Source organism: Corvus cornix, chromosome 12, assembly GCF_000738735.6.
Source record: "Corvus cornix cornix isolate S_Up_H32 chromosome 12, ASM73873v5, whole genome shotgun sequence".
NCBI classification, from domain to species: Eukaryota; Metazoa; Chordata; class Aves; order Passeriformes; family Corvidae; genus Corvus; species Corvus cornix.
The window spans coordinates 20,868,768-20,893,950 of NC_046342.1; the positions used below are offsets into that span (position 1 = coordinate 20,868,768).

General features: G+C 40.2%; 1 protein-coding gene and 1 long non-coding RNA gene across 3 annotated transcripts in view; one reads left to right on the plus strand and one right to left on the minus strand.

Annotated features, from left to right (window-relative positions):
* The window catches only part of LOC120410691, an 82,188-nt gene that overhangs the window by 3,809 nt on the left and 53,196 nt on the right, over positions 1-25,183 (plus strand). The gene's annotated exons all lie outside the window — the stretch shown is intronic.
* The window catches only part of FGD5 (FYVE, RhoGEF and PH domain containing 5), a 95,790-nt gene continuing 71,345 nt past the window's right edge, over positions 739-25,183 (minus strand). For both annotated transcript variants that reach the window (XM_039559273.1, XM_039559272.1), the window contains exons 13-21: positions 17,076-17,159; positions 15,475-15,554; positions 11,179-11,278; positions 8,935-9,072; positions 7,761-7,863; positions 5,614-5,744; positions 3,793-3,921; positions 1,939-2,087; positions 739-1,212 (exon numbers count right to left, since the gene is read on the minus strand). In XM_039559273.1, the coding sequence (XP_039415207.1) occupies positions 1,176-1,212; positions 1,939-2,087; positions 3,793-3,921; positions 5,614-5,744; positions 7,761-7,863; positions 8,935-9,072; positions 11,179-11,278; positions 15,475-15,554; positions 17,076-17,159 (951 nt within the window). In that variant the 3' untranslated portion in view covers positions 739-1,175. The remainder of the gene's footprint in view (positions 1,213-1,938; positions 2,088-3,792; positions 3,922-5,613; positions 5,745-7,760; positions 7,864-8,934; positions 9,073-11,178; positions 11,279-15,474; positions 15,555-17,075; positions 17,160-25,183) is intronic.

A 25,183-nucleotide genomic window follows, 5' to 3' on the forward strand; every position in this document is an offset into this window, starting at 1 on the left:
CCCCAACTCCAGAGATCTATATCCTCAGCTGGTGTAAAGCACCACAGCATCTTTGAAGTCATACAGACACAGCTGGCTGCTGAGAATCCAGCCCTGGAGATCGTAGTGCATGGCAGCAGTCTGACATAAGACAGGTGTAGCCACAGGAGTTCCAAACGACTCCAGCAGAACAGGTTCAGACAAGTGCATTTCAGCCCACCCAGCATATTTCAAATGCTGTGCTGGCTATATGGATTAAACTTTTGATGACATTTTTCATAACAAGAACAGCAGAAACAACAGGAATTTTGAAAATAAAGATACAGTATTTAAATAGATGATAAAAATCTTAACACTACTAGGGAGACAACTGTCTGTAGGTTTATAATAAATTAAAAATAACCTTTGGGTTTGAGTCTGAAATATTTAGAGAGAAGCATCTAGATCTGTAGAGCTACTGGAGTGCATTTCAAAGTACTGCAGTGATATGAAACTAAAACTTTAACATAAATTATACAGTGATTTGTGTAAAATTATAAATGGATAGTAAGTAATTATGTTGGATCATAGTCAGTGAAGTGTTGGTAGACCAGGTAAATTGAATGTATTGTTCATTCATTTTCTGTGGAAGCAATTTAGCATACGCAGGGCATAATTTCATGCTGGCACCTGTTAATGGATGAGTAATACATCAGGCCACAGAACTCCTTAGAAACATGAAGAAAATGAAGCTGTAGTTCAATAAAAATGATAAAGTGCTTTAAATGATCATTTGTTATTTACTACATTGTTTCTCATGTCATGGTAGACATCAAAACCAATCCAATGAAATACAATAGTGCTCTAGAGTAAGTAAAACTGAGCCTGTTACTTACTGTTGTCAATATTTCCGTGTATTTTCTGGTCTTGATGTAGGCTTAGTTTATTGTGGGATCAGAAGAGCAGCTTATTGTACAGGCTGAACTTGCACAGACATAAAGATCACCATAAATAATCTCTATCTTGAAATTTTCATTTGCAACAATGTGGATGTAAGAAGAATGAAGAAAAAGAGCAAGCTGGAAACAGTTCCAGTGAATCCAGTGTGTGTGGCCAGTGGGCCTGAAATACACTGTTCAGTTTTGTAAGTCAGAAGAGGGTTGCTGGAAATGTATAGAAATCTGAGAATTTATTCCAAGTTCATTGAGTGAAAGCTGCTATAATATGGATGCTTCTTCCATGGCTTCAATCCACCTAAAAAGTAGAGGAAAGAAAAATGGTACATGTAAATTTTTTTTGCATTTTAAGAAAATAAGTATTTTAAGAACATAAAGCCTGAAGAACACTGTATTTTCCACCCCAGCTCTAATGAGGAACTATAGTTCTGTGATTAAAGCAGGGAGATGAGTACTGGGACTCTTGCTTTCTAGTGCAATCTTGACAGTAATTTATTGTAAAATCTCAAAGATAGTACAAGTGCTTTCTTAGAATAGGAAAGATGAATCTGGTGAAGTATGATTTAAAGCAACAAAACCTCCTATAAACACCCATTTCCTTTTCTGTGTGTCTTGGGGTGCTGGCATTTTTATTACAAATTTTGTGAGTATCTTATTATGTGAAAGCAGTAACATTAGAATGGGAAGTCAAAAAAATCATTTGTTGATGAGAAAACTAAGAAATGAGTAAATTGAACATATAAATTAGAAGTTTCTATACACTAATCACCTTTGATAGACTTTTAGCTATGACTCTTGAGGCTCAGTCTCTTCTTTACGTACAGAAGGGAGCAAATTCTCCTTCCTGAAGGAACTGAAAAGCACCAGCTAGATTTTTAATGTCAATCAGGCCAGTCACATGCAATCTGGCTTAATCAAAATTCTGAAAGTTGTTTGTTTCATCTGTTACAAAGGCATTCTGAAGTGAAGGAGGGGAAAATCCCTACATAAGTGCACTGACTAATGTGGAAGTGTATCCCCATACCTGTGTGCTGAATTGTTATCCTCTGCTCGGAAGCTATAAAAGAGAGTTTGTTTGTGGTAGAGATGAAAAACTGTATCCATACTTCCTTCCTCCTTTTCTGGGGCAATGGTGAAACCCAACAAAGGCAAACTTTCTGTAGCAACTTTGTCCTGAAAGCAAAGAAGAAGTGAATCAAAATCTAGAGAGAAGGCTTGTAACAGTTTGAGGGCCCTTTCTGAAAAGCAAAAATACAACCCTTCTGTGACAGTTCTGCAAAAGCAGTAGTGTGAATGTTCTGCTGGACTCATGGCTCTTAACCTAAACAGGAGCAGTGCCTGTGTACTGCACATTTTTTATCTAATCTGAGTCCTGAACACCACTTCTCAAAGTCCAGTTCTTCATGATCATCCACATGGCCATGAAGGTCAAATTAGCCATTACTTTGATGGCTGTCTTTGACATTATGGTCCAGGAGGCAAACCTGAGATTACTGAGAGTACAGTAGCAATTCTGAAAGCCTGAGACTCACTTCCAGTCATGTTCCTTTTGATCATTTTTACTTGCTGGCTGCAAGCAGTAGTCCTTTTGGTGCCTTGTCATTGCCTTTGACAGCACTAGTGATTTTTTAGAAATCTGCTCTTTCTCAAGCAGCACACATGCTTTCCAAAAGGCTGCTTGGAAATTTCCTAGTTCGTAATGCAATTAATCATTCATTTACTCCCAAGAAACTTCCATGAGTTTAGTTTGGCAGACACAGCTCTGTACAAGTTAAAGAAAACAATAAGCCTTAATGAAGTTGCAGTTTAGCTGTTACTGATAGCTGTAGTTTTGGTCACTGTATTTAGGTAGATTATATGTGTATATTGCTTTTGCCTCTGCTTTTAGAAGGTAAATTGCAGACTAGGAATGTAAAGTAAACCATTTTTGCTTTTTCCCTATTGTTGAACCAGAAATGATCACTTTTAAGGTTAAAAGAGATAAGGTAAATGTGTTGCATACAGAATTTGATGCTAAAGGTCTGAACTGCTGGCCAAAACATGAATCCTTTTGTGACTCAACCTCCTCATCTCTTTAAAGGGGATAACATTGCTTCATATAACCATCACAGGGGTGATGGTGATGCAATTTTAAATATCTGATGTTTGCAAAGTATTTTAAAGACTTAAAGTACCAAGTATTGCTTTGACAGGTTCTTGCATTCTATATTCTTTATTTGAGAAAAATGAATTTTTATGTTTTTGCTTATGAAATCTATCCTTTATAACCAAACTTTGTATCACACTTCAAGTTTATTTGTATTGCAGCTATTATAAAATAAGAAAAGGGACTGGGAAAAGACAAAATACATAAAAGTGATCTAGTTAATACTCAGCCTCCTTGGCTGTAAGGAAGAACTTACAGGCCAACACAGCTGGCATTATTTTCACTTCTGCAGACTGCCTCCTGTCTTTCCCTGTCAGTGCTAGTAGGACAAGCACGTCCTATTTACACTTGCCAAACTACAAGATTCTCCTCCCCACTAGGAATGGATCATTGTACTCTCTATCTACAAAAATACCTGGCAGTTACTAAGTGCACCAGAGAACACCAAAAGATCTTGAAATCTTTAGGTGTAAATATGTATGTTAAGGGTCACGGTGGTTGACAATTTATAACAGCATGAATAGTAAGAAATCAAATAATGAAGGGCAGCATGTGAGGGCTGCCAAGGTCCAGCTAGAACTGTGGCTGAGCCAGTCTGTTAGGGCCAGGTCTCAGAAGCAGGTAGTTGTAAGAACTACCATTTATACTTTTCCCATTTACTGGTCTCCTGCCTGTAGGGAGTAAAGAAGGGGTCTCAAATAGAAAACTATTTCAAGTCAGATTGCACAGTACCTCGTTTGCTATGTAGGTGTAGAGGACTTTGCCTTTGATAACAAACCAGCGTTTCTTCCAGTGTCTTTTGCCTCCCTTACATCTGCTGAGGTAACCACTGATGGTAGCTCCCTCTCCTGAGGCTGCCACCTGGAGCAGGGTAGGAGAAATCAGGATTTTTAACAGTAAAGGCTTTTCCCCTCCTGATTATGCATGTTTGCATTGCACCAACCACTAAGTGAAACCATAAAAATACTGATACAGAAAAAATATAAGCATGGTATTATGGTTCTTTTTATCTGTTTGAATATTTATAGTTAAACTTACTTCTCAGTAACTCTAATGGTAAATATGCAGTCGAGTTATTATTGAGGTCAGTAAGTTTACAGTTGTGTTCTGAAAAGCCAAACTTGTCCCTTTTCCCACATCTGGTGTTTTTTGGTGCTTTTTGTATTTTAAAAGTACATGCTTCCAGAAGTGAATTACAGTTTTGTGGTTGAACACTTTTGAGATGTGGGTATATTTAGGGCCTTGCTATGGTTTTACATTAATTTAGGTTAATCACTTGATAATTACTTGGTTTTATTTTTGAAATAATATTTCTGAGAAGACTTGCTCCTCTCATAGAAATATTTTGAGGTCTAAGTGCTTAATGTTCTTAAAAATCCAGATTTTGAGTAGATGGGGCTATACACATGCACACATGGAATAGAGTGTACATCATTAGTTACAGCAGTAAACTGTAATGGTATTGAATTTAGAAACAAAGGGCAGAGAGTCAAAATCAGCTTTTGTAACACTGACAGAAGACATGACCGAGAATTAATATAGCAGTGTTTTGCAGCAGAACAGAAATGTTCCAGGACCAGGAGTAATGCTATTGAGAGATAGTTCATGTTAATAAAGATGTGCTGCTTCCCTGTGAATAGAAAGGTGATGGGTTTTTTTTCCTTATGGGGTTGAAATTCTGCCTGCTAGCTCTTTTAGTACTCAGTTTGTGTGTTTGTATTACATGCTTGTATCTTTGGCACAGTTTCACAAACAAACCTCAAGAAATTCCAGTGTCTCGACTGTAAAATGAGTTCAGCAAGGTTTTTGCACCCTAGTCTCTTTAATACAATGATAAATGCCTGCAGGAAATGGGAGTACTTTACTGTGCTCAAGTTCAATGGGCAGCTTAGCTACCTAGAATCAATCATCAACATGATTGGCACCTTGTTCCTGGAAAGAAAACTAATATAATTGGAGAAATCATGGCCCTATTAAAATCGGTGGGAATTTTGTTTACATTGGTAGAATCAAGATTTTACCCATTTGATTTGAAATGGTTTTGTTTGAGCTGGAGGGAAAGTGCCTGATTAAACATGTATGCTCTTGAATTGATTGCCAAGGACTATTCACTAAGTAAGTCTATTTCCTAAGGCAGTGTCATTTTATTTCTCTTGAAATCAAAGTAAGATTCCGGAAGTAAGAGTCTTGTTAAGAAAGGTAACTGATGAACAGTGTATCATGCTCTGTTGATCTGCCCTCTTGTTCTATCTAGTACCTTAAAGGCGCTTTAGTTTTTTCAAGACTTCATAGACTGATGAGCAAATTAAAGTACCGTACTCTAACTGAGTTTCTCAGTGGGCTCAAGACACTTCTGTGATATCTTTAGAGCTCAGAGTATTTTTGTATTTTAAACACTACTGTGAAAAACAAAAAAAAAAAATTGCATGATGAAAGTAAACCAAGGCACGTGCTGAGCCCACTGCACACAGTTTAAATTAAAAACAGAGCTGCTGAAATATGAGTACACAGTTTTCTATAGTTCCTTGCCTTTCTCAGGCAGCTTGGTCCTACCTCCATGAGAGCTGAAGGGATTCTCTTCTGTTTCTTAAAAGATGAATAATGAATATTGTGGAACACAGAGGAGAAGGCACTGCTTGAACACCTGGATGAAGTTGGAGGGAAGCTCACACTTAGTGGCCGCTCTGCAAGATGAAGAAAATTCAGATAGGGAAGGGGAAAATAGGTAAGTTGGTACATATCAGGCTAGGGGAGACACATGACACACTAATACAAATGACTAAGGAAAATGCAATGCCTCCTCTATACACAGCTTTTATTTTAGTCTTTCTTTCAAATCACCCCTCTAAGTCTGATGAGTGGATTCCATGGCACCCTTAGTAAACGGTAGTAACCTAAAGTTTCTTGAAAAGGCCTGCAAGAAAGCTGACAAAGCACAAAACACAGCTTGTTTTCTTCTTATTCAAAATGAGCGTTAAGCAAATGGCTTTGACATCTTTCTCCTCTATGTTCTGTAACACCTCTGCAGGATAGATTCACTAATGCAACTTTCTTTCTGTATGAACCATTAATTCTCTTTGAATTGTGCATGGGAGACCGTTATTCTGTTTCTGAAAATTTCCATTAAGCCCATGTCTGAGTTCATATCTTCATGATTTCACTTCTGGCAACACATTATTTGATAGCTCTTAGTAAAGCACAGCATTAGTTTAGCACAAAGCTGAGTTACTGCTTCTGGACACACAGTGGCTTGGGGATGCTTTTCTGGCTGCTGTGACAACATCTGTTTATGTGTTTTCTTGGCTAGTGTGAATTCCCTTAATCAGGATGGAAAAACTAAATCTCATCTGTCCACACCTTTTTTTTCTTGGCAATATAATAAACTTACTTTTAGAGACTGTCTACATGAGTAGTTGTGCAAGAAAATGATTTCCTGTTCACTTTCTGTTCATACATTTGTAACCCCTCTCCCCCTTTTGTCTTTGATTTGGATGTGTACTTAAATCAGAAAAGAGACTTATATAGTAGGATAATAATACAAAATTCTAGATAGGCAGTAGCTCTTCTGCTTTGAATTCACGTTTTCATCTGTAACTAGATTAACTTGCCCTGTAGAAAAGTTCTTAGTGACTCTGCGTTTAGCCTCAGTATTTATTTTTGTAAAAGCTACAACATGGATGAGGACAGTGAAGAACCATAAAGACATTGTTTTATTTTAATGGATAATTAATTAGAAATGACAGGGAAGAGTTATCACCTATAATTAATTAAAGAATAAAATAGTTGAGCTAGAAAGAACCTACAACGATCTAGTCCAACTGCTTCACCAATTAAGGGTTGCCCAAACATTAAAACTTGCTATTAAGGACATTGTTTAAATGTCTCTTAAAAACTGAGAGGCATGGGCTATAGACCACCTCTCTAGAAAGCTTGTTCCAATGTTTGTCCACCCTCTTGGAAAAGAAGTGTTTCCTCATGTCAAGTCAGAATCTTCCCTGCTGAAGTGCTGAACCTTTCTCATGTTTCTTGTCTCTGGATCAGAGGGAGAAGAGATCAGCACCACTGTTTCCATGTCCTCTCCTCAGGAAACTGCAGAGAGCAATGAGGTCACCTCTCAGTCTCCTTATCTTCAAAGGAGATGAGCTCAGAGTCCTCAGCTGCTCCTTGTAGGACACAGTTTTAATCATTATTCTGGTTTATCAGAAAGCCAGGGGAGCTCTCAGAGAACCTGGCTCATAATCATAGAATCCCAGAATGGCTTGAGTTGGAAGAGACCTTAAACCTCATCTTGTTCCATCCCCCTGCCATAGGCAGGGACACCTTTCACTAGACTAGGTGGCTCCAAGTCCCATCCAGCCTGGCCTGGAACACTTCCAGGGATGGGGCAGCTGCAGCTTCTCTGGGAAACCCATGCCAGGGCCTCATCATCCTCTGAGCAAAGAATTTCTTCTGTATATCTAACCTAAGTTTTCCTTCTTTCAGTTTGAAAAAACAGTTCGCTAAACTTGATTTTATGGCTCGGTAAGCAGTTTTAGCTGCCATACAGCCTGGCCCTCCTGGAACCTCAATACACATGCCTCAGGCTTGAAATGAGGAATACTATTTAACAAAACACAATATAGTAGGCAGGTTCTAAAGCCTCCCCATTATACAAGCAGGGAATCGATTTGTCAGTTATGCCAAGAGTGAAGGAATCTTACCTCTTTTCTTAAGTTCTGCATAGCAGCTATCACAGACTTTGGCTGCTTGATCTTTGAGGTACTTCATGGGGTACTTGTTTCTTGAACAATTTCGACATACAATCTGTTCCAGCAAGAAGAGATGCCCATAAATATGATTTAAATTTATAGATATGCATATACAAAACAAATCCCCTGAGCTGGCTGGGAGAGGAAGTTGGATAGTGGACCACGCACGACTCCCAAATCTGTGGCAGTCAGGAAAAGCCTGCTGATTGAAATGTAATTGCTGTAGGTTTACACTGTTGTAAGCCAAGCAGAATTGGTCACTGTATTTGGCTGCACACCACTGCTGTGTCCTTCTCCCCAGAAATTTACACCTTCCCTATCAATGAATCATAGAAAGACCACTTTAATACAACTGCAGTTTTTGTAGCTTTGTTAGTACCCTTGTTTTCTTAAACAAGCTTGCATGTTCCTCCAAACCCTGTGTAGGTACAGACTGATTTTCTCTGGGGAATTAGAAAAAAAGATTAAGTTAAATGCTTTTTTATCCTGTCAAAAATCTCTGATAGTTTTATTAAATTTTTTTTTTTAATCAGTTTAAAAGACATCCGTGGTTTAAAACAGGACTGCAGGTTTATGTATACAAGCAAATCTCTAGAGTAAGAGGTTAAGGGACAAAACCAAGAAAGCTTATAGATTGCCTGAACTTTAGGGCCAAAGGCAACAGCTCTTCAATGGAGTACAAAGGAAACTTTCCCTTCAGTCACTGATCAAACAATACTCTACTGCTCAGTTTCTTCACTTTCCTTGGAAGATAATTTTACCAGCTGTTATTAGGGACAGGACATGGAGTAGTTGTGCTACTGCTCTGGTCCAGAACAGAGCCTGTATTTTTAGTGTATTGCTTCATTGTCTCTAGAGCTAGCTGTGTGTCAGATATAAATAACAGCTGCACTCAACAACAATTACCCTGTCAGCCTTTAGCTACTAGCCTTTGGGAGCTAATTTGACCTTAAGGCAAGGTTACTGTTATGCCTTCTAGCGACATTAGAAACCTAAGCGCTCACTGGTGCTGTGAGAAGTCAAATTCTGTTCTTGATATTGCTACAAATTTTCAGGTTACAGCAGTGCCAGCCAGTGTCCTGGAGGTGTGAATAAAATTCCCCTGAGAAGCTTGCACAGCTCTTACCTTCCCGCAGGCATGGCAGTGATGTCGCCTCAAAGTGAGGGTAAAGTCACAGCCACAGTTCATGCACATCATGACATGGGACACAGGCACCAGCATAGGAGGCCTCTCACCCAAGGGTATTCCAAGCCTTTCCCTTAGCTTAAAATGAAAGAAGAATAAATGAAGAAGCATCCACACTTCCAAAGTTCACTGTCAGCCCTGTTCCATTACATACAATTCTCTCATTTCAGTCTACCTTCACCTGCTAAGATCCCCAATTTTTCTCATTTCTAATGCACTTATCTAAGTGACATACAGCTGCTTCAGCATTGAAAGACAGTACACACTGGTGTTAAAGCCAGAGCACAAAAAGTAAAAATCCACATAAATCTATTTTGGGTCAGGCTCTGACACTCTTGCACATCAGACCAGTATCTGACTAATTGCACATGAAAATTGCAGGCAGGAACATGAGTTAAAAGCATTTTTTTATGAGCAGCTTTTGAAATAATATCCATAAAAAGCTCTACAACCTTCAATCGAAAAAGCACCTGAGTTCTTTGTCATTACACGTTGGGATGGTTGTGTGATAAGGGAACAGAGAGTAAAGAAAACAGTAAAACCAAAGTGAATTTACTCCACTCCAGATCTGATCTGTGCTTTATGGTTGATCTCAGTATATGTAAGCAGCTTTAGAAAATGTTATCTGCTGTTCCTAGTTCTTGGAATGCACCACATGGCAGTGATGTTCAGGTGCCTTTGGTCCAAGCCCAGGGAGCCACGACCAGTGTGGAACTGAATGCAATCTAATAAGCCGTGCTGAGCCGTGCTACTTCAGGTTCAGCACCAAAGTATTATGGGTACCTCACTGTCAGTTCACAACAGCTCAGCATTTGGCACAAGCAGGACAAACTTTTTTGCTTTTGAAGGATTGTTTCCTATGTGGAAATTAGACTTCTGCAGACACATAGGATCTAAACACAGACAAATCAAATTCCTCTGAATTTCTCCACGTGTACATTCAAGCTTACACCAGAAGCAGAGCTGCAAGAGAATTTTTTTTTCATTTGTTGAAAAAGGATTTGGTTTAGATTACTAAGTTGATTAATTTCTAATTTTTTTCTGTTAAATATTTGAAAGTAGATTAGATACAGGCTAGAAAAAAAATCCTGTTTTGTTTTTGAGTTAATTTTTTACTTTCTGAGGTCTTCAAAAATTGATGTATAGAATGGTTGAGTCTGGAAAGGAACTCTGAAGGTCACCTGGTCCAACCACTCAGCTCAGGCAGAGCCACATAGCAGCAGTTGGCAAGAACTGTGTCCAGGTGTCTTCTGAACCTCTCCAAGGATGGTGACTCCACAACCTCCTCGGGCAACCCTGGGTGCTAGTGTTCAGTCACCCTCAGAGTGAAAAAGTATTTGCTGCTGTTTGAAGGAATCTCCTGTGTTTCAGTTTGTGGCCACTGCCTCTGGTCCTGTCACTGGACACCACTGAGAAGAGCCTGGCTCCTTCTTCTTTGTACCCTCCAGGTATTCGTACAATAGATCCTCCCTGAGCCTTCTCTTCTCCTGGCTGAACAGTGCCAGCTTTCTCAGCCTTTCCTCCTATCTGAGGTGCTCCAGTCCCTTATCAGCTTTGCTGCCCTTTGTTGGACTCTTTCCAAGGTTTCCATGTGTCATACTGAGGAGACCAGCATTGGACACAGCACTCCAGGTGTGGCCTCACCAGCACTCTTTCTTATTTAGTAAAACTGGGGTTCTACATAATCTAAAATAGCATTTTTACTTTTTATCAGATGTGGTTTTTGCCTCCTTAACTGGGAGTAGTAGAACTGAAAATAATGAGATAATAATATACATAATTGCACTGGTGCAATTTCAATATTGCTGGTGGGGTTTGCACGGGTAGTGACTTTATTGTGTATATGATATTAGTGTAACTAATGGGCAGCTTGGGGTGTTTTTTTTAATCTATGAAGTTTGTAGCTATTTTTAATTAACCCAAAATAGCTACTAGTTTGTCCTTTAGGACAAAACAATCTTCCTCCAGAAGAACTAAGCAAAGGCCACAGAGTATGGAGTGTGATTAACATTTCAGAGGTAGCCCGTGAGCTGTGATGAGTTCCATCGTTCAAGCTTGGCATACTTGTTTAAATGAAAATAGAGTATCTGGCTACTAGGAACTCTGCATTGTATAACCTTCCTCCTTTCTCTCTCTTTCTCTCCCTTCCCTTTTCAAGCATTGAAACATTTGGCCTCCTTTTACCTCCACGCTGCTGTGGAAAGTCGAAGTCTTGTGAGCTTTGTAGTCATCTGGGATGTGTTTGCTGATGCAGCTGTACCAGTCATCCCTTTCTGAACAAGAGCTGGGGAATGAAATACAGCAATTAATTAAAATAGAGCAATTAATGGCATGCGCAGCAGGGACTGAAACAAGCTGATCAGAGGAGAAAAGTTTCACTTCATGAATGTTTGCTTTTCCCCTCTACTACACTACACTGAATAATTATCTGACCAGGAACAAAATTGACTGTTGGATGTATTCAGAGTGATGATTAGTGTAGCTGCATGCTTAGGACTGTGACTGAGAAGGAACTAAATGTCCAGAAAAATTTTCAAAGTAGTCTCTGGCTTTGCTATAAGCTGCTCAATCCTAGATCACACAGGACAATATGAAGTGTCTCTTTTTGTCCCGTCTGCCCTATCTTTCAGGCACTCTAGTGCATAGAGTGTTGGCAGATACGGGTTGCTCAAAGTAAGTGTGTTTATGCTCATCTCTACAGTGGGATGCTTAGATGAATTGCGTGTTGGGAAATGCAGAAGTGTGTCGCCCACGATAGAGATGTGAATGATTCATTTTTCCTTTAGCTTCTTCACAGACAACTTCCAGTCTCCTGGAACAGAAGAAGCCAGGACAGCAATTTGTGAAGGAAGCTGGGCGTTCCGTGGAGTTGCAGTTATGCGTGGAGGCCAGTAATTCTCCAGACTGGCCCCTAGGTGCCCCCTGTGCACAAGGCAAACCAGCGAGCACTTTGCACTTCCCTGCCAGTCCAGCTATCCCCAAAAAGCAGCAGGGTGCCTGTTATTTCACAGATGCATTTGCTCTGTTACACCCATGAGGTATCCTGCCTATTTTAGCTGTTTCTTCTGCTGTGACTTCAAACTGTGCACTTCCTGTTCATCTGAAACTCTGCACAGCTCTAGTGGTTTCTAGCCTCAGTCACAGGAGGGAATGCAACTCAGTGTGGTCTCCCCTCTCCAAATCATACCAGCCACTCACATTAAAGCTACCCACTAGACTTTGTTGTAAAAACTAGCAGTAGCATCATTGCCAGCTGCTGTTCAGCTGTGATTTCCTCACACTGTCCTCATGAAGACCACCAAACAAGACATCTGAGAACAATTTGTGTTTTGTGGTCTTAAAAAAATAAGAGCACAAAAAGAGAGGAAATGCCAGATTTTCTTGATGGTCTTTGACTTGGCATCCCTCTGCACTGTGAGCATAAGCCCTTGTCTGAAAAACATGAGCCTGTGCAAAATTCAACAAGCCTGGAGCAGAAACTCTGAGCTAGTGTATGTACTACAAATTGGCTAACCTCTGGAAGCCAAGGAGCTATGTGACAGGAGTTCATCTCTGTCAAGAGCCACACTACTAGTCATAGAATCCCAGAATGGTTTGGGTTGAAAGGGACCTTAAAGATCGTCTCATTCCAACCCACTGCCATGGGCAGGGACACCTTTCACTAAACCAGGTTGCTCAGAGCTCTATTCAGCCTAGTCACTCCTTATAACTACCAAAGTTACCACATGTCTAATTATGCTTTCTAAGAAATCTGGAGATGTCTGTATCTTCCAGACAAATCGTGTCCACTGCCTAGAAAACACTAAGGCCTGACTTTCCTGATTGAAACATTTCTCTTACTAATTCTTTCATGGCAATTCTCTGCACTTGAGAATTAAGATATGATTAAAAATGACAAAGGAAATTATGGCCCATATAGTGATGGAAATTAAAGCCACTTTAGGGAAGACAGGTAAGAAGGACAACATGCTGTCAAAAGTCTCATATCTAACTGGCCCCTTTAGCCTCTTCTCCACTCAATTAAAGATCTCTAGGAAGTAATTGCAGGTTATTAGTGACTAAATGTGGGAATAACACCTGTCTGCTGATGAGTAAGATCAATTATGTCAATTTTCATAGGTCTGTTCTTAATTAGCTATTTGGCTGGTTGCATAAAGGCTCAGAGGAATTTCTGCTGAACCTCTGAGACTCAGAGAACCTCAGCCCTTGATTCACTATTGCCACATTTGGTCCTTGTGGGATTTTTGGGATGCATCTTCTGTGCTATCAGTTATTCACATTGGTTGATATAGTCATCATTAAGCAGAAAAAGGGGGTCAAGTTGTCACTGTATTTCACTAGACAGTAGGGGACCTTCACAGATCATAGAAATTGGACCAGGATAGGATTTTGTCACAGTGCTACCACTATCACTCTAAATTAGCCTTTTAGGAGGTAATATTGACTGTGTTCTTCTAGTATTTTCTCTGGTATTTTATATAAACACCACAGAGTTATCCCTATGTACAAGACTAATATTTTTGAAATGCAAATAAAGATGTAAGAGCGTAAGAGCCTTCTCCATAAAGGTGCTGTGCTCCCTACAAAAACCAATAACATGGCTCTTCGGGTCAACAAGCCATTTTCAGCAGGAAATGGAAAGACTTTACAGTGCCATCTGCTCATATAGCCATGCTGACTTCTGAGCTTTGGTCATCCTTAGTCCACTGCCTTTAGTTCCTGGCACTCATGCTGTATTTCCTCAGTGCATTCACCTTGTCTCATACAAGTATAAAGGCTTTGAGGTTTGCCTTGTGGTTGTTAACAACTGGCCTTTAGTGCAGGCTTGCAGCACCTCAGTGTGAGCAGTAAAATATACAGTATTTAGGGACACTTGAGGCCTTTTCTGCACTTTTCTGTCTGTGGTGCTTCTTTTGGTGAGTGTAACAGGCCAAGGATGTTGTGCAGTGGAGTTAGGAGGGCATGCTGGCTTGCTGGCTCACTGGTATCTCATCAGCTCTGTCAGCCAGTACAAAAAGGAGGAGGAAGAACTGTTCTTGGGTGACTTATGGCAGATTGGTCACTGAATGAGCAGCACAAGGAAAGGGAAGGGGCTCTATCCAGTCTCTGTCTGTCTGTTATCAGAAGGGTAACCTTAGTCTCAGGCCCTGGTTCTATCTACTACCAAATAAACACAGCTCACAGTGGCCTCACATACTTTGTTTATGCTAATTAAGCATGGACTTGATATGAGTACAGAAGGCAAAGAAACATCCTAATAATGCAAGCAGTGCATCCCAAGCTGCTCACTAGGGATGACAACTTCAGTTCCCCTAGGGAAAGGGGACGTGCAGCAGAATTTCCCCTCTACAATAGAGGAGGACTGTACACATCCTGCTTTTATAACTGGCAGGTAATTCAGAATTACTGTGAGTATATTTTGAGGATTGTGATGAGCGTGCAGGTCTAAGAAAATCTCAGATATGGTTATGGTTATAAAAGGAAATGGACCAAAAGGCTTTGACAGGTAGCTGAGCATTCCTCACAGATGCTAAGTGCTCTGGGAAGGATGAGAGCTCCAAATTCTGATTCTGAATAAGAAAGTGCCATCCCTGTCTTTCTCTTGCACTGTGTAATTTAGGAAGTCGGCTGTGTTTCTAGGCATTCTGTTGCGCACTGTAGTTGCAGACTGATGGTGGGAAAGTCAGTACTTAAAAGCATTGAAGACCTTGCTATTTGGAAGACTTAATTTTAATACCACTGCTAGTGTGCTCTGTCTTTTGTAATAAACTACATGTGGAAAACAAGCCACCTACCTTTCTGCTATAGCTGTAGGTAAATTAGCGGGATAGTTTTGGGATAGAAGCATGAAAAATACAGTACATAGCTATCTTCTGATCAGGAACTGACCTACAATCTCTTTTTGGCACTAGCTTGGGATGCTAGAACAGAGATCTTGACTCTCAGTTGCTATAAATACTAGTCATACACAAACTCATTAGTGAAATTCCTTTTATTAGAAAAACCCATAAGGTTGCCAGTAAGGTTTAATTTTGACTTCGTCACTTAAGCACTATTAAATACTTTTATATCTGTTGTATGGTATTACCTAATTACTATTTTCTCCAGCAGCTTTACAGCCCTAGAGGTGTGAGGTAACAAGGGAACTTATAAAAGGGAGATATAACAGACTCCTAGTGTCACAGGGAAAGAATGTGAAAGATAACGGAAGGTACCCAGGCCGCTTCTTTCCTTTCTCTTTAAGATGTTATTAAGAGCCAACTTCTAGTCTTTAGGGAGTACATTAATTGAATTAGTTACAGTTTATAAGCCTTGCATTTATAATGAATGTTGATTGTGTAATCAAGTACTCAGCCATTGTCTGTCACCAGTAGCAAAAAAGAATGAGACACCATTTCAGTCTTGGGTATTGGTTGGACTAATCTAGAGGTACAGCTCTAGAATGTAACACCCTTTGCCATGGACATTTGGGAACAGTACCTTGCTGACAGGGTCAGGCAATGTTCATCATATTCAATCTTCAGGATGTTTTGGGCTTTCTCTATCACTGGGCGACTGACCTAGAAACAAATACCATGAACATCAGTGTGGACATGAGTTAAACTGTCTATAACCAGTACACCATACGTGTCTCAATGCATATGATCTTTGATATCCCAACCATCTGTTTCATATTTCAATACAAAGAGATGGGCATTAGGGTTTTTTGTATTGCTGTTGTAATGAGAAATGATCTCTATTTCAATATGATGGTGTGCTGAAGGAAAAAAAAAATCACTTAATCCAGCCTATAAGGATAAAGTATCTATGAGGGTTTAATTTTTAATATGACAAGCTTAGGAGATGTTTAGTCTGACAAGCATCAGAGCATTTTGGTCTTTGCTTGTAATGAATAGAAATCACATTTTTTCTGACATGCAGGCATTATACAGTGAAGCACTTCAGTTCAGTGAATGCCTGTCTGCAGCGAGGCTCTTTAAGAGCAAAAAAAAAAAAAAACCAACTTAAAAGCTACAGCTTAGCTAAAATCTTTTCCCTACCATGGAGTATATTAGTAGCCTGCTAATAGCAACAGCCAGTGAGGAGAAACATATCTTCATAGTTTCATTTTTATTAGCAAGCATCATTACACTAGTGATTCAGTGTTTCAAATGTACTTTAGTAAGTACTTGCTCCTCAACTCCTTTTCACTTAACAGCAGAATATTTTGGCAATTCCTAGGAATTTCTGGGATCCCTGAGTTAGTTTTAAACTCTCAGGTCCCTGGGATGATCAGCACCCCCACCTTTTCACAACACCTTAACCTTCCTGTGTCATTCCACTGAAATTAATGATTAGTTATTCTCATCTTGTATGTTTTCTAGATCATCAGACTCCTGACTTGTCACTTCAAATCCTCTTTCACATAAATTCAACTTGGATTATTAGCTATAGAACAGTTATGAAGGTCCGATAGAACTCTTTGGTCCAATATCTCCTGTTCCACAGGTGCTGGTTCCAATGAGTACATAGGGAAAGAGTGTAAGGACAGATTAATTGTGTTTGCAATTTATAAATTTATTGAAGAAACTGGTTTTGTATCACTGCATGAAATTACTCCCAATACACCTTTCCCCCATAAAGTTGGCTAATTGCTTTTTGAACCATTAATGCTTTTGATGAAAACAGTTAAAAGGCACATGAAAACCAGGCTTGTGTAAATTTCGAGTAGCAGGAGTTTTAAACCAGGCAGACTAAGCCCTAGTGAATACGTTGAAGGGAACAATAATGCATTGGCTGGAGACAAAATGGTATAATATATCTTTTCTGTTTCCTGTTTCATGATCAGAGGGTAACTGATTTTGGCTTGTATTACTTATGCAGCCTGAATAAGGCTGCCATACTAAGTCACAGACTTAGAGACAATATTTTTGTTTGTTTTATACCATTTTTCCTTCTGTCTCCTGTAAGAGACAAAGGAATACCCTGAGAACAGGTTCATCCCCTTTTTCCCCTTGCTGGATATGAGACATAAACCAGCAAAGCACCAGCAGCTCACTATAAAACTTTAATTCAAGCTTTTAATACAGATGAAGCATTACCTTCATGCCTGACACAGCCAAGGTGTTTTTCAGTCGGTATTTGCCATCCTTCTGGGGATATGTGTACAGCAGAACATCATTCATCTATATGAAAAGAAAGACAAAATCAATGATTTGCAATATGGTTTGCAGGCCTGCCTGCCCATTCTCCTGGGGGGGATACACAGAACAAGCTGTAACTTGATGAACTGCTGGGACTGTTACTAAAGACAGGCCCAAGCAACACAGCTTGGATTAAAACATGCATTTCCACAAAACTCCAGGGAGTCTGCATGCAGAACTTTATTTCTTACCATTTCTGACTGTTGCTAATGACTAAGCAAGTTAGTTAATCAGCTCTTTTTTATCCAGCACAGGTGAAACAGCTACTTGTTTTAAAGGCAATGACATGTTCAAGTTGGCAAGGCAGGTTCTGCATTTACTAGCTGGCAATACCTACTAACTGCGTGGTGCTGCAGGTCTGACTCCCTTGGGGATCCCTTAACAATGAAGCTGCAGTAAGGCTACACATAGGGCTGGCATTCACAGACTTCCATCTTCTGGGCAAGAAAAAGAGGTGGAGGTGAGGAGAGGTGCCACAGTCTGAAGGAATGATTCAGGGAGGAATGGTTTGGCTATTGGAGAGTAGTAACTGTACTTCACTACTAGTGAAATTCACCCAGACATCTCACAGCTTTGCTGGGTCTGTGGGCCACAGCAGAGATGATGGAAGGGCAAAAATGAGAAACTTCATTTTATGAGGAAAAGGAATCTGTACCTTAACACCCCAAATATTTCCATGGTTCTCATAGTTCCTTGTAGAATGCATGTTTTTCAAACAGCCTCATACTAAATGGGACCAGATCTTCCTCGCAGTGTGCATAACTTAATTCTAGGCATTATCACAGCCTTTTACCTTGATGCCAACAAACAAATTAATGAAGCAGTAGAACTGGACCTTGTGGGTCTTTCCGGACCTCTCCTGCCCTTACTACTAGAAGAAGTAGCAGTATTGGTGGCTCTAACACTGCCAAAGTAGCGTCTGCCTGCATGCATTCCTTGCTTTATTTGAGTGACCAGGTCATGCTCTCCTGCTGTCTTTCCCAGACCTCTCTCATCAGTACCTATTTGCATACACTCAGTCAGACCCTTGACTACTGTACTGGGACACTATGAACAAAGATTGCAAGGCAATGTAAAACCAAGGAAACTGAAGAATGATTTGGCACTAAAATACTGTGTCCTGTGTATAGGATATACATCCTGTATTGAATTACTGGGGTCTTGATAGTACTGCCTGACCACCTGAAAGTGCTGGTATAAAAGTTTCACTAATTTGCCTGAAAAAGAAAATGGAGAGTGGAGCCTTTTGGATGTTTTCTTAAAAGGTCATAGTTCAGCTTTCTTACAGAACAGGAACAATGGTTAAAGAAAAATTACATGGAATCAATAGGCATGGGATTAAATCCTTATCACCTCGGACTTAACAGCAAAACGGTTGTTGCCTTTATTAAGACATGAGTTCACTCATGGACCAGTTCATTAAGTAGCTGTCTGAGTCACAGCAAAACAGGCTTATATGCTTTAGCTGTATGTCTTTAAAATGCAGATTCTGGTTAAAATGAGGCAAAACATACTGAAGAGTGACTTCCCAAAACTTTTGCCTGAAATTTTATGACTTTTAAAAATCAAATTGAGTTTATTGAGTAGGACCAGACAATATTTTTATAGACATTACTGGAACAGTTCATTCTAGTATTTTAACAAAAAAACCCCTCCCATCCTTTCTTGCACTGGACACTCTACTGTGTATTTTTCCTTGTCCTTCTAATAAGTCTTAACTCCTTTAAATGTCTTTTAAGAAAGTTAAAGGGAGTCTTTTATGTAAGTTTCAAACTCTTGTCAGCTGAGGATATAAAGCCTACTATCAAGTCAGAATAGTAGTCTTATGTTCTCTTCTCTGTAGTCCAAAGTTGGAGCAACAACACAATAGAATTTCCTTAGAATAAGGTGACAAATTGCTTGTAACAGTTTTTCTGTGATGTACGTACTGTTCCATAAATTACTCTCCACTAATATTAATCTGATCAGCACAGTAGCACCTGCACAATACTGACCACATGACGATTCACACTTTAACCAGGACTATGCATAGCCAGTAAATTCCTCACAACCCACTGCATACTATCTAGGAGGCTAAGAGACAAAACTGAGAACGTTTTCAGTGGAAAGCAGATGACAGCTATTTTCACTTTCTATTACTAGTGGTAACTAGGATTCTACCAGCCAGGTGGGAAAAGGGTAAAAAAGGCAGGCAGAGTTTATTGCTAACATTAAGAAAATGTGAAATAAGAGAATACTACTGAAATCTTCTATTTGCCTGGTGATCCTGCTATCTCCTGCATGTTCAAAGGATTGTGTGGGAAAACTGGACTTCCTCTGCCGCTCATCAGTGCCAGTACTTAAGGCATTTCAAACTGCAAGAAAAGGTAACTATTTAGAATCATAGAATTGGAATATTCTGTGTTGGAAGGGACTCTCAAGGATCACTGATTCCACCTCCTGACCCTGCACAGGACACCCCATCATTCCCACCCTGTGCCTCAGAGCATTGTCCAAATACTCCTGGGAGCTCTGGCAGCCTTTGGGCCATAACCCCTGGGAGCCTGTTCAGTGCCCCACCACCCTCTGGGTGAAGAACCCTTTCCTAATATCCAGCCTAACCCTCTCTTGACAGCTTCACGCTGTTCCCTTGGATCCTGTCACAGAGAGCAGAGATTGGTGCTGCTTCTCTACTGCCCCTTGTGAGGGAGCTGCAGACCGTGATCAGGTCTAACCTCAGTCTCCTCCAGGCTGAACAATTCAAGAGGCCTCAGCCACTCCTTGTATGGCTTCTCCTCCAGATCCTTCACCATCTCTGTGTTCCTCCTTTGGATGCTCTCTAACAGTTTTAGCTCCTTCTTATACTGTCATGCCCAAAACTGCACACAGTACTCAAGGTGAGGCTGCCCCAGTGCAGAGCAGAGCAGGACAACCCCCTCTGTCACCCAGACCGTGATGCTGACCCTGATGCCCTCCTGGGCACAGCTGGCCCTCTTGGCTGCCAGGGCACAGCTGACTCATATTCAATTTTTTGCAGACCAGGACCCCCAGGTCTCTTTTCATGGTGCTGCTCTCCAGCCCCTTGTTCCCTAGTCTACACACACAACCAGGGTTGCCCTATCCCAGCACTAGTCCTTGTTAAACTTCATATGATTGGTGATTGCTCATCTCTCTAACTTGTCGAGGTTTCTCTGCAAGGCCTCTCTGCCCTCGAGGAAGGTGACAGCTCCTCCCAGTTTAGCATGATCGGCAAACTTACTTAGTATCCCTTCGAGTTCTGCGTCCCTGTCATTCATGATGTTAAAGAGCACTGGCCCTAAAATGGAGCACCATTTAGGGCACTAAGCCCAAGGAAGTGAACTCCTGAGAGAGATTTTCAGGATTCTGACATAATCTGCTATGAGGCTTCTTGAGTAGTAAACTCAATTTATTTTATGTATTTTAAAAGTTATATATTTCTTTTAAAAGCTGCTTATACTTTTATTACCGTTGATAAAGGATGATACCATGGTGCATACCATTATCATGACAACTCTGATTAATATCCCAAGATTCTACTAAACATGACTTTGCTTTATAATTGCCCACTGCCATTTTTTTCCTCCTTCTTTTTTTCTCCCCTACAGTATTTAGCAGTAGGCTGTGATTTGGAGGTCCCACTAGCCACAACTTGACACAGTGAAATTATGACAAATATTTCAAAGCTTGCGAAGCAAGGCACACATATTCATGAAGAAAGAAAGGGTTTGCACTCACTGCTGTCTCTTTTGCCACATGCACAGTAGAGACCTGAGTGCTGGCCATATGAATAGTATGGACAGAACTACCATCAGTACCAGTGGTTTCATGCATCATCCTGCTTCAACTGCCCACTGTTCCCTGAAGCAGTGAGGACTGACTGATGATAAAAGCTGGTCTTTAAGCCTCTCAGAAATCTGCAGTAGAAGAGATGAACTGCAAGAACCCTCAGGGAAGTTCCCACAAGTCCTTGGGCTTCAGACACACTTCTTGTTTGCCAGAATACTTTTGAATAATTGGGATTCCCAGACAGCTCAGAATTTGATATTGGAGCACATATCCTTATTCTTCATTGCTCCATGGATACACATGTTCCCCAAAACAACAGTTGGCAACACAGAGAAAGAAGGATATGTCTCCTCTTTAATTCTTTTCTTCTCTGTTACTACTTTTCTTTCCCCTCCTTCTTTTTATAATTCCCTGTGTTGTGACAGGTACGCAGTGACATTAGAGTCAGTGCAAGTTTTCTAACCTATAGTGTTCAAACTGAGTGATCCAGACAAGTTTATGACCTGCTGAACTGCTGGCATCCATATGTAATATACTCTCTGTCTTAAAGTTTCTACCACGTGTTTGGTTTTTTTTAATGTTTTAAAGGCTAGTTAATTATGAACCCTGTCTTCTTCTATTCAAGTCTGAGTTAAACATCCCCTGAGTGTCAGTGGAGCAGTCTGAATGTGTGCTGGAGCTGTGTTTTCCAAGCTGTGACTCTAAAAATCTATACTCCAATCCTGCCAGATAGAGCATTAAACAGTCTCCCGTTTGGTAGTAGCTTCCTGCAACCCATTTTCAACACAAGTGGCCTTTGTAAAGAAATTCTTAGAAGCGTGAGATAAGAGAGAGGCTCTGAGTTGCAAAGTCTCGTAGTTGGGGGGCAGTTAGGGGACCTGCCAGTTTCAGCAGCCCATACTGTGCTGCACAGAGGCCACAACATCCTTGTAAACAGAGACTGGACTCAGGAAACAGACACACAGCAAAAGTCACAAAACATCCTGCCAGGAAACACCAGATTCAACAATACCATCAGCCTGCACAAAACAGCCAGCTCAAGTAACATGATGATACACACAACATACACCTGCAGAAACATTTGAAATTTGTCTTTACACTGTCATGCCTATATGGGCTCTGCACAGATATACAGTGCTCCTTATAGGCAGATATATTTTCAGAGCACAAGCATGCACACCACTAAAGCATACCTCGAAAGCACAGGCCAAGCAGGAATCTGGCACACACCCAAGTTTTACAGCATATTCTAACTACAACTTTAGTTTGATTGGCTCATCTCCTGGGATGTATAGGGATTAAATTCTCAGGGTTATCCTCCAGTGTGTAGTCTTGCTCTGAAATTCTTTCCAGGTCCTGGTCTTGATTTAGCCTTCCATCAGAGTAAGTTCACTACTAAGAACTTCAGAAAATGCTGTTCATGTAAAAATCTGTTTTGGATAGTGAAGGTAAATAGACTTATTTCATCAAAGCTAAGCCAATACACCTATACATGCTGGGTTCTGGTGACCTTTTTGAGTTGCTACTGACATGTGAAGCATTAAAAAAAAAGTTCTGAAAGGTTTGGGTTTTTATTAATACACAAACCTGGGTTTTGCAAGTGGCTTCAAAGGATTATAATATGATCTTTAGAAGATAAATACTTTAAATAAATGTCGGTTTTAAGAGAAAATGCTTAGGAAATTATTCTAATCTTGGGGTTTGGGCATGGGTTTTTCTTCCACAGTGTCCCCAGGTATCAGAATCAAGACAGCACTGACAGTGGGAAGAATATTTTCATGCAGGCATGGCCTGTTAGTGAAAGGTGTTGGCAGTGATGGTTGGTAGGGCCTTAAGACCAATGCAATAAACGTGCTATATGCCAAGATAAAAATATGCTGATGTAGCTATGCAGTAGTTGTGTCTTGCTGTATCCACAGGCTAAATAGTCCTTTAAGCAATGCAGGAGTGGTAGTGGCATGTGCAGTGGTGGCACCACTGAGAATCCGTAGCAATAGTAGTGACAAGCAGATAATGCAAGACCATTCAGGTGTTAACGCAGGAGTTACCATATTCCACAGTAATTTTCCTGCAGTTTCACCATACATGGAATTGCTTTGCAACCTGAGGAGCATTCATGTGGAGGAGACTGGAGTAAAAAAAAAAAATCGCTGAACCCAAAGGTAGATGTGTGCCAATAAGTTTCAAATAGTTTCAAAGACCCAATCACCCTCTCCCTGCCCCTACTGGATATCTAATACAGGAAGCCTGAAGTGATTGCAACTTCAGTGTGCTAGACCAGGAAAGAAGCCAGGTTTATGTGTCTCTTTGTTCTTGAAAGTGACCGTTATGACTAGCTCCACCCCATTCTTTGCATGACAGCACATTTGGTCACAATTTGCCTTGCTGACTGAAAGGAAGAAAAAACCACTTTTTCTGCAATACTGAGAGCATCTATTAACAAGACATTGGCTACTGTAATGTCTCCAGCTGTTGAGACATTTCTCTCTTTGCAGTTAACATCTGACTTTGAGCATCTGAACTTTCCCTAGGAATAGGGAAATGGTTCCTAAACTAGAGAGTGCCAGAAACTAATTTCTGTGCTTGCTTTGTTCCAGTAATGCTTTTGGCCTCTTGTGACCTGTGACCTTCAAGCTGATACAACCATTTCGGATGACTTGAAATTTATATAAGTTTATCCCAAATTTAAATTACTTTCCTCTCAACATTTATTACTAACCTGATTTATGATCTTCCTTTAAAATTCTCTATATCAGTTACACTAGCTAAGTTTGTAACACTTCAGCATTTGCCATAGTAGTGGGTTTATGATGGCAGTTTCAACAAAGACACTGGAAGACAAAAGGGTAGCAATGTCTTGGAATTTTGTCCCAGCTTTAGACACAATTCCAGAATAATTTTGAATACTAGCAAAGGCAAGTGTTTCAAAAGAGAGATCAGTAGGGATTTAATTATCATCTGTTATCAAGTGGTCATCAGTAGACTTCAGAGTTACTACTGCTGAGAACTTGTTTCTTAAGACCAGGTCCTAGAGTTTCTGGCTTAACCTTTTTCCCTTGAGTGCAACAAAGTAATGATTTTCACATTTATTGCAGTTGTTACAGTCCATTGATGCTGACTCAGTAAAACAGAACTGCAGCTATCTCATATTTGAAGATTTGGGTGAAATCCATCTGATCTTTGATTATGACTGCAATATGTGATTGAGGAGGGAAAGAAGCTTGTGCATACGCTCATGCACAAATAGGAGTTAAAACTAAGAGGGAGAAATAAGAAGGATTAATGCAAAATATATGGCTTCTGTAATAAGCCATCTCTCCTCCTTACAATGATCCCATGGTGAAAAGCTGTCAGCACTTAAAGGTGACAGCAAATACGTATTCCAGGCATATAAGCCGTTTATTTAAAAATGAATTCTGCAAGCAATATTTTAATGTTAATAGCAGCAGTAATGCTCAGTTCTTTATGGCTTTTTTCTGGGAAGGAGCTCTAAAGAATTTTTCAAACATTAACAGGTAAGCAGGTGATAAAGTCCTAAGACACAGGCAAGTATCACATTCCCCTTCATATTGATAAGTGCATAAAAATATGTGTGGTTAAACAATAAGCTACCTGAAAAGTTGAGAACAGAGCTCGGGAGCCTGGAGTCTCAGATACTCTAACTACTTAATAGAGTGTATAATGCAAAACCGAAAGCATGTGTGTTCATAATATGTCTCCAAAACAGTGGTGTTTCATCTGTTTTGTTTTGCAAATACTTGCAGTAGGGTTGTGGATCCTTGTAAAGGGTATTCCAGCCAAATGATGAAAGGTCCATTCTTCCTAATTATCCTAGAAGAATGTTGCAAACTGTCACTGAAAACTCTTGTTCTAATCCACAGTAAGCTGGAGGTGTGTGTTTAGAGGAGCTAAACTGAGGCAATGCACAAAGTTATCAGGTAATTTACATATATGTGGACAGCAGGGGCTAAAACCCAGTCCTTCAGCTTCACATCCCTCCCAAGTGTGACCAAAGGAAGTGTTCAGCTACTTTAGCAGTAGGGTATTCTCTCTTGCTTCTGATTAAATATTCTAAGGTCTTAGGATTTTCAAGTGTGCAGCTTAATTCCTGAAGGTATTCAGGAGTTCTTGTCTTCCTGATTCCCTTGAAAACTTGCACTTCTTTGCAAAATTATGTCCTGGTGAAGGCTGTATGTAACTGTGGCACAACTAGATGGTTG